Source organism: Nicotiana tabacum, chromosome 3, assembly GCF_000715075.1.
Source record: "Nicotiana tabacum cultivar K326 chromosome 3, ASM71507v2, whole genome shotgun sequence".
Lineage (NCBI taxonomy): Eukaryota > Viridiplantae > Streptophyta > Magnoliopsida > Solanales > Solanaceae > Nicotiana > Nicotiana tabacum.
In genome coordinates this window covers 181,963,820-181,974,019 of record NC_134082.1, presented here as the reverse complement: position 1 = coordinate 181,974,019, position 10,200 = coordinate 181,963,820, and the positions used below count along the sequence as shown (strand labels likewise).

At 36.7% G+C, this 10,200-nt stretch overlaps 1 protein-coding gene across 2 annotated transcripts; it reads left to right on the top strand.

Moving 5' to 3' along the window:
* The first annotated feature begins 1,765 nt into the window (after positions 1–1,765).
* On the top strand, positions 1,766–7,859 carry LOC107821190 (nonsense-mediated mRNA decay factor SMG7-like). Of its 2 annotated transcripts, none has more exons than XM_016647611.2 (6): positions 1,766–2,113; positions 3,294–3,419; positions 3,498–4,091; positions 4,200–4,322; positions 4,486–4,697; positions 5,655–7,859. In XM_016647611.2, the coding sequence occupies exons 2-6, from the start codon at positions 3,357–3,359 to the stop codon at positions 7,624–7,626; spliced, it is 2,964 nt and encodes a 987-aa protein (XP_016503097.2). In that variant the 5' UTR covers positions 1,766–2,113; positions 3,294–3,356; the 3' UTR covers positions 7,627–7,859. The 2 variants fall into 2 exon arrangements, with proteins under 2 accessions (XP_016503097.2, XP_075106378.1); XM_075250277.1 differs by lacking the exon at positions 1,766–2,113 and adding an exon at positions 2,381–2,481.
* The last annotated feature ends 2,341 nt before the right edge of the window (positions 7,860–10,200 follow it).

Below are 10,200 nucleotides of genomic sequence, written 5' to 3'. Positions count from 1 at the left end.
CATTTATATATCCAACTGTGGACCAGGATATGAACCTAACACCAACTACGTAGACCCTTAGTGGGACATTATCTTTTGACTATCTTCCCTATATATTTTTCAAGATAATCTCAGTTGGTTGCTTCTGCTGTTAAAATTACATTGGCTGCTGCAGATAAATTCATGCTAGTAATTTTAATGAAAAGATCTATAGTCATATGGATTGTGGGGTATTCTAGTTGAACTAAGCAGAAAAGAAGAAAATTGTTAAAATGATAAGTCAAATGGCTGGTGATATTTACTGACATGTGATCAATCCATGTTCAAATTGTAACTTTAGCACTAAATTAAAATAAAGGAAGTCAAAATCTTCAAGATATTGAGAAAGAGGAGTTCAATATAGTATGCTTCGTAGTTTATGAATAATATCTTAGATGTCAATAAACAAGCAACATCTAGCTTATAATAATAAGTAAAAAGTTCAGTGGAAATATGACACTCAACATATTGTTGAGTTGTCAAAACAGGGTAAAAAATAAAAATATTGTGAGACAAACACCATTATCTAATTTCAGATATTTTGACAATCATAAAATATAGTCAATGCTCCTTCCACATTCCAAAGAAGGAATTAAGTCATTCTTTCTAAGGAAATCTTGGAAGTTTAAAGTAACTTTGGTAACCGATAGCCAAATCTCTCTCCCATTGGAGCATATTTACGGTTAGGGTTTGACAATTTGAGCCGAAACTCATTTGAGCCGTATATTTGTTGAACTCAGCTCATCTTGATTTAACTTATTTCAGCCCAACTAAAGCTGAGCTAATTTTTGGTCCAAATTAATACATGAGTAATTTTGCTAAAACAACTTCAAAATAATTTATTTGTTGGAAATATTATGTATGACCATAACAAAAGGAAAAAAAAATCTTATTTGATAATTGAACAATCCATAAGAAAATAATACACATTAATTAAATCTTGGTAAGAATTGGGCGGATTGGATTATGATTCAAATTTTAGCCCAACTTGATCCAACCCACACCAGCCCAAGTTATTTTGAGCGATCGATCCGCCCATTTATTGACTCAACCCATTTTGACCCTCCTAAAATCAGCATTTGACACACCTATTTACAGTTATCATGTGTAGCAAGTAAGCCTCTTTATCCATAACCAACTATTGTTTAAGCACTATAAAAAAGTTTAGACAACATCCCACGAACCTACCAGTTCCACTTAAACATACAGTTATATATATTTTTAGAACTATTAATTAAAGAATAGAAAAGGGACAAGTAGCTTCATAACTTCTTTATGCAGCTTAACTATTTATTTCAAGAACTATTAACAAAATCAGGGAATCAGTTTGAATCATTCATAAGCCGATGTTTTAACTATTAAAAAACTACTGAATCTTAGTCTAATGAGATTTGGCTTGTATTACAAGGGATACTTGAGTTACAATGTCAGAAAATTGACAAATAGAAAATGAATAGTGATGATGAAACTACCTTTTAATATTTGTTTCAAACAGATAGAAAATGAATAGTGATGATAAAACTACCTTTAAATATTTGTTTCAAGAAATATAGTATGAGGAACTGTTGAGAGGTAATAACTATACATAAAATAATTAAGAATATGAACATAACAACACACCAAAATGATGAAATGAAGAAAAAATGAAAGGGAGGCATCGTCGGAGGAAGGACTGAGGAACTTCTTGCTTGTGTTTGGTTAACCACTTCACACGTAGATAAATTGGTCCAGACATTATATTATAATTATTATTACGAAATAATGAGAAGGAAAAAGAAAAAGAAAGAAACATAGTATGAGCCTATGAGGACGGAAGGGCATTTTACTCTTTTCACTATACTCATTAATACACAGCCACCTTTTTAATTTGTCTGTTTCACAACTAATACAACAACAGTTGGCCAAAAAATTCTGTTGTTTTCACTTCTTTCTTCCCCTGTCCTACTGTTCCCTTCCTTTTCCCCCCATCCCCCTCTCTGCTTATCAAAAGTACATCTTTGTTCTTGCCCGCTTAGTCGATTGGCTGCATCTCCAATTTTTTTGCTGTGAATTTCATCAGTGGTGGTTTCAATTTCTGTTTTCTTGAATTCGACAGGTATTATACTGCATCTTTCATACTTTTGACTTTTTTCATCAAAAGTAGCTTTATTTATGCCTTGTTTGATTCTTGTTTCCTCTTTTCCGTGACTATTTGTCTAATTTCTTGTTTTTGTGGTTTAATTACAAGTTACAAAAGCTACCTGCTGTTCATTGGTCTAGCTTCCTTTCCCTCTTTCTTCTTTATGATCAAGTTTTACTTGAAGATTGTACGTATGCTTCAAAAGAAGATAGATTCTATAGAGAACTCGTATGGACATGGGATAATTGAATGCATCATCAGTGAATTGGTGGTGATCACTGATCACCATAACTTTCTTTATGGGATGTTAATTATCAGTTTTCTGTTCCTTTGTTTTGCTTAAGGTATGGAGTTAGAAAGTCATCTCAAAGTCTTCCAGTTTTAGATTTTCGTTGACTTTGTGCTTCTCACTGGTCTTCTTGTGGAAATCTTATATGATACAAAGGAAGACATCTTGCTGAAGTTTTTTCTCTGCACTAAATTAAGGAGTCATGGCTACTGGCTTTTGGGTATCATGTTGATTGCCGTGTTAGATGGATTTATAAGGTGTACTTTTGTCATACAAAATTCAGTAGAAAAGATATATTTTTGAATTGAGGAATTACATTGTGCAAAAAGAAGGGGAGCCTTGGCGTAACTGCTAAAGTTGCTGCCATGTAACCAAAGTTCAAGCCGCCTCTTGTAGAAATGCAAGGTAAGGCTGCGTACAATAGACCCTTGTGGTCCGGCCCTTCCCCGAAACCCCGAGCATAGCGGGAGCTAAGTACAACGGACTTCTCTTTACGTTGTGCAAAAAAATTACAGTTTTTGGTCCTCGGTGATCCATTGATTTAAGCTATCAAGTGTGGACATTGACCCTTTTTGTTTTCTTTTTCAATGGTTTTTGACATTTATGGATGCTGAATAGAATAGTTGAATTAACTAACCTGTGTGAATAAAACCTTCGAAGTTTCCTACGAGTTACTTTAATGATCTTGTTGTAGCCCACAAAGCAAAATGTATGTGTTTTTGCTATGCAACTAGTTATTGCAGAGTTAACATCCTAAGATCAAAACCAGTATGTTGGGAGTTAATGGATGTTCTGTATTCAGTCCCTTTTTTCTTTTCTTTTGATTGCTGCTGTATTGTTTAAAGAGGTAATTGATCACTCATGTAGGTACATTCTTGTTGGTGTCATCAATGAGATATTGATTAGTATTGAAGTCGGTTCTTAGCAGTCATGGACGTTGACGCAGCTTCAGCATTTAACGATCAGAAGGAAAAGCTGAATACTTTTCTTGAGGTGACTTATTGAATCCGTTAGAATGTTTACTTTGCTTTTGTGCTTCTAATTTGCTAAGTTATCTCATCCATGTTGCAGATTGCCAATATAGAGAAGCAACTGTTGACATCAATTTACTCTAAAGGCCTTGTGCACAAAGATGTCCAGGAATTGTACCGTAGAGCCCGTAGCAGCTATGAGAATATTATTTTAAATAATTATGAAGTAGTGGGGCTTCAGGAAGTTGAATTCTCTCTGTGGAAACTTCACTATAAACACATTGATGAGTTCCGTAAAAGGATTCGGCAGGCTAATGCTGAGAAAAGGAAAAGTGAAGCACAAGAAGGTGATTCAAGTGCTGCCCGAGAGATTGACAATCATATGGAAGGGCTCAAGTCATTTCTATCTGAAGCTACTGAATTTTATCAGGAGTTAACTAAAAAACTCAGGAAAAGTTGTGGGCTCCCTAGGGAACTCTTACTTTGTAAGAATGGTAGCAGCTCACTTCCTCTCTTACCCATGAAGCTACCACAATGCCAATATGCTTGTCACCGTTTTCTTATTTGTCTGGGAGATCTGGCCAGATATGGTGAACTTTGTAAGAAACCGGATGCATGTACGTGGTCATTCGCGGCCACATACTACTTTGAAGCATCTAGGATATGGCCAGACAGTGGAAATCCGCATAATCAGGTAGTTTCTATGGTTAAATCTTGCAAGCTTGTCTGTTCTTGTTTCCTGCATCAAAGTTGAGATGATATCCGTTTCGAGGCTCTTATGATATTTTATTTTTATTTGCAGCTTGCACTATTGGCAACATACATTGGTGACCCTTTCCTTGCCTTGTACCATTGCATTAGAAGTTTAGCTGTTAAGGAACCATTCCCTGATGCCTGGAACAATCTTATGTTACTCTTTGAAGAGGTAATGTCAAAAGATTCTTCTCTTATTCTCCATTCTCCTTTTCTTGAGTAAAAGAAACTTGAAGTATATTATTTCCCTTTTGTTTCTTTTTTCCCCCATTTTCAGTGATCCCTCTTGACTCTAGAAGACTAAAACTTTTCATTGTTTTCTTGGGAATCTGCAGAACAGGTTATCTAATTTGCATTCACTGTCCAGTGGAGCGCACCTTGATTTGCTAAAACCATCAGTTTGGTGTTCCATGGATGCTATAAATGGTGCAACCAGCGGTTCTTCAAACAAGAATATGCCAGAAGCCCCTGAAACTGTTACCTCTGGAAAAGCTGATATATGGCTTCTGTTTGTCAGATTGATGAGTTTTTTTCTCGTGCACACCAGGTACACAGCATTTACCGGTTAAAGTCATTCAACCAGGCAATTGAGATAGTCCGCATATACAGTCTATGGTGTTACTTAATCCCTTTCCTCCCTTTGTTTCTTTAGTTCTTCATGGAGGAAGTTGACTAGTTCTGCTTGATTTACTAGCCTGCTTGTTTAACCTGCTTAAACATGTGCATGTTTTCAACAGTAATTTCCAAGTATAAACATTGCACTATAGGCATTATATACTGGAACTGAGGTTTCTAGTTGCTTTTAGAATGCTATGTTTCATTGATATAGTTACTTGCATTGCTTCTAAGACTACTCCATGTACAAAATTATCAGGATGTGATTGGTTGGCAAATCTGCTTGCTTTTGTTAAACTACGAGTCTGTTTTCTATTTATATTTTGTGAAGGAAGATTATTTTTGTCACTGATAATTTCAGCTATTTTTCAATTTTAAATTTTAGCTTTTATATTTTTAGTTTCTTTTTGCTATTTTGGGTGGTATTCCAAAACACTTCCATGCCAAATGAAAGGCGAAAAATATTGTGTTTATGTTTACCTTCATGGATATTCATACTTTCTATAACATAAATTTATGAAGCTGCATCCTTTGCTAAGGGAACTGCTTTTCTTAACATCTGAATCAATGGTATCAGGATAACTGGTGTGCAGCATCTTAATTCTTTTGACACAAATTTATTTATCTGATTGACTGTAGGCTTGTTGAAGTCCATGTTTTTTAATTAATTCTCTCAACTAGTCTTGATCCTTTGATTTCTTACATTATACCACCCAAAGTCTGCCTTTCAATTTGTTTTTTTCCTTTACTATTAAACTTTAACTTCATTCTGGATATAATTTCAGTGCTTCTAGATTTAATAAGCTTAGTGGCTTCCTTCACAGTACTGCAAATCATGTCATTGATTTATTTGAAAATTTCTAAAACGTCAGCCATTTCTCGAATGCAGCTTGGAAAACTTTCAATCTACTCTTGCATCCACTGTCAGACAATTGGAAGGTCTAGTGGTAATGGATGGTGATGAACTAAAGGCTGCTCTAGAGTCCTACCAGTTAATGGATCCATCGAGAAAAGGCCCTTATTGTGCTCTTCAGCTTGTCTCCATTTTCATCTTTATCTTCCATAGCCTGACTGAGAGTGGGGATGGAGTGGATCCAAAGAAAGATAACAAGCAGCAATCTGCTTTGACACAACTGGCAGTAGCTGCTACTTTCATTTGCATTGGTCGCCTTGTTGAGAAAACTGTAGCAAGAAATAACACACAAACTTGCCCCCTTTTACCCACTGTCTGTGTGTTTGTAGAGTGGTTAGTGAACGTACTTGATAGAGCAGAAGCACATGCAAGAGATGAAAAGGTCCAGAGTGCTATGTCTTACTTTTTTGGTGCTTTAGCTGATCTTCTGAATCGGCTTGATCCTTGTGAGAACGGCCTTGCTTCAGAAAATAGTGCTCTTTGGGAAGACCATGAACTGAAGGGGTTTGATCCGTTGGCCCATGCTCACAAGTCTTTGGACTTCACGAGCCATTTGGAATCCATAGATAATTTCAATAATAAGAGTGTGTGTCGTTCACGGCGTATCTTTTGTGCAGCAACTAAACTGGCTGACAGATCCAGTCACTTAAGAAAATGGATCTCTCATGATAAAACAGGCAAAAGATTCTACATCATGGAGTCAGAATTAGCGGATAAGGAAAAGTCAGGAGTAGCTGAATCTGGTTCGACTCTTCAGCTAAAAGGATCTTATCAGAATAATTGTGGAATGGCGAAAGAAAATGGAGAGAGTCAAGATCACCCTTGCCGCAACAGCCAATCCATTACCACAGATGAGGAAGAAGTCATTCTTTTCAAGCCCATCACAAGACATAACTCTGCACCAATATATACATCAGGCACCTCATGCGATCAATCCTCCATCAACGTTGTCTATGGAACTACACCGTCTGATGAATCATTGCGCCGTGCCACATCATTGATTTCTGAGCAAAGCCAACCACAGAATGATATTTTCAGTTTCCGCCCGGAAAATACAAACTTGAGGTACAGCAAGCCACTCAAGCAGTCTGCTGCTTTCCCTGCCGGACCACCATCTCTGAGTGCTTGGGTCCTTGAGAAGGAAAGTCCAAGAAACGAGAGGGGGACAAGGGATTTAAATAAGCATCAGTTAAGCCCAATCGATGAACTAGCTTCTGAATCCTTATCTGATCTCTCCTTAAAGGAAACTAGAGATCACAAAGTTTGTTCCATGCCAGTTTCTGCAGCTATACATGATACTCCTCCTCCATATATCTCTCCCGTGCCCTCAGCTCCATTATTACCCGAAGATGCTTCTTGGTTTAAGGGAAACACACCACTTTTTCCTAACAAGAGTGCATTTGGGACCAAGGAAGGGGACGGTATTCTTGGCGCATCACCAGTGAGTGGATACTCAAGTCCATCTACAGTTCGTGGACCGCTTGATTTTGTTGCAGGTGGTACAGGATTTGTTGAGGGATACCCACCATTACTTGGAATGAGTTCATCTGAATGGCTATATCACTACAGAAACAGTCAGAACTTCGAGCGAGTCAGCAATCCAGTATGGCCTGTTCACTCTAATGCACCAGCAAACTATGGAAACCTGAACGCGACCAATCTTACCAGGTTTGATGTTTTAGATCAGTGGGGAAATCACTTGGCTTCTAGTCCAATGGTGTACTTGGAGAGCCCACAGTTGCATCCAAGTCCTCCCCTCGCCTATGGCGCAGAAGAACAAAGAACGGATAAACATTTTCTTGGTTACCAAAGAGCATCCCCGTATGTATGTGGCACTGGAATGGACTTGAGATCGGAGCAGCCAACGCTTCTTAACTATCTCAAAGAAAGAGAACGGCAAATACCGCCAGAGTCTCAATTTAAAGGTCCTAATTTCATGGGAAACTAAGATCTATCATCAATACTCATAATTCAGGCATTTTTCAACCTGCATTGCCTTACTATATATATAAATGAATTGCGGCAACATGAACTTTGTAAGTGTGAAATCTGTAAAATGTATGTTTTTGATAGGTTGTGAGCTGAGAAAGTGCTTTCAAGAATGTTGTAACCTGTAGAATTGTTCAAGATGAATGCTCATTTCTCATTTTGTAAAGTTATCTTGTGGACCGGACCTTCCTCGAACCTCGTGCTTAGCGGGAGCTTAGTGCACATGACTGCCTTTTTAAAATTATCTTGTTTTCTGGAAGTCATTTCCAATGAATGGTTATGGGACGACTTGAAGAGCATGAACATATTTCTGTTAAGTCGTATTTTGGCAGGGGTGTGCATTCGGTTTTCGGTTCAATTTTGCGTTATTTGGTTTTGGTTTAAAAAAGTGAAATCCACTCCGAACCAAAATAAGTTTGGTTTGGTTCGATATTTCTCTTTCCGGTTCAGTTTTTTCAGTTTGGTTATTTCGTTATGTCATATAAGATAATTAACATAATCAAATATTTGTATTTTATGGTGAGAAAATAAATTTTATAGAGAATGAGAAGTAATAATATTAAATTTCTTAAATATAGTTTTTAATATTAGTAATGGATAAAACTTTAAAACATAATATTTAAAAATAGCATGTCCAAACATAAAAATTCAAAATCTAAATCGTAATTCCAATTCAAAGGAGAATAATCCGTGCTTGAAAATATTAAAACCTGAACAAACATGGCAAAATGGTCTCCTGATCACTTAAACTTGTACCTAATTGTTAATCCGGTAAACAAGCTTACAATTTTTTTATTTAAACACCTCAACTTGATGGAACAATTTTGACCGTTGATTATGCTTATGTGACAGTGACATAGGTAATATGGACAAAATGCGTGCCAATCACACAATCTTTTGATTTTAAAAAAATACTAAAATCAAAAGGAAAAATTAAAAAATGAAAAAGAAAAGGGAAAAAGCACCCCGTCCCATCACTACTCGCCTCTCCCCTCTTTCTTCTTTTCACCAGTAACCTCTCCCCGATTATCTGCCGTCAATCCATATAAAGAACTAAAAAATTATATGTGACCATTGAATTTTTCTCTCGTCATCTTTCTCTGAAATTAAGTAATTACAACAAAGGTAGCAGCAATTTTTATTTGTTAGAGAGAGCTAAAATTAAAGTAAATGCATGAAATAGAATTAGTCGCATATTTTTAAATATTAAAAGAAATAAAAGGCATGAAATATAATTAGTAGCATATTCAAAATAAATTAAAGAAGGTATTTTTACTTTATTAATCATACTTGATTGATAGGGTAGGTAAAAAATTGGTATTCAACAATCAAGATGCTACCCTTACATTGTTCCCTTCTTAAATACTTTCACCATATAGATTACTGGAAAAATTGACATTTGATTTGTAAATTGATCTTGGTTGCCAACTGTCTGGAATGACACTCGGCGCGATGACACTTTACTTTGTTTCTGAAGTAAGTCTCAGGAAAAAAAGGAGGTTTCTGTGTGTCTGGTTGTATGTCAACACTCCAAGTTGCCCCAATCATTCGCTGCATAGGTGCCCAAGTCGAATTGCTTGTTTGGATTTCAACTAAAAAAAGGTCACCATCTCCATCTACTGCTTCAGATGTAACTGCGAAGAAATTAGGATTGGATCCTTTGTCCACCTTAAAAAAGATATTTGTATTGTAATTACATGTTACCCTGTAAGGTTTAATAAAAATAAAAGAAATTAATGCATTAGCGGGTGTTCCACCCCCCCCCCCCAAAAAAACTCTGTATGAGATGGAACAAATAAAGTAACTTTTAGTTTTTGTATAACAAACTCACCTTGGTAAAAAATCGAGATTCTTCCGGCATTGTATATTAACACCCCGTAAAATTCGGCTTAGGTATTAATGAGTTAAAGGAGTAGTAAGGATATATTTTGAACATGTGAAGTCCCATGGGGATGATTATGGGTAAAAATAGTTGTTTCAAAATCAAGATGGAAAGTGAGGTGCATAAGATTTGACAAAATCGACTAAGTTTGCAGAAGGTCTATATTCCAGCAGGATTTAGTGAAAATTTGTAAGGAATTGGGAAACACTCAAAGAATTCAAGTTATAGTCCTTTGAAATAGCTTTCCAATGATATATAGTGGAGCCCAAACGGAGCTCTGTGCAAAAGGTTATGCCCGTTTTACATAATGGTGTATAACCACCGCGGTCCTGCGGCGTTTTTACCGCGACCACGGTGGTGAGGCAGTATCCCAGCGATTTACCGCGGTCGCACCAACTGGGACGCGGTGGACGACTTGGGAAGTCGTTCTTTTAGCCTTATTTCATCCCCCACAGCCCCAAAACATAAAAACTTGCTCTAGAAAGGAAGACTCTCAAAAACCTAACTCATTAAGGGTCCTTCCACCACCCAAGGTAAGTTTTAATGGTGATTCTAAGTTAATTGCAATTTCCTAATATCTTACTAACAAGGGTAAGCCCTCCATATCATTAGATATTCGATTGGGACATCATTGTTGAGAGAAGGAAGCCT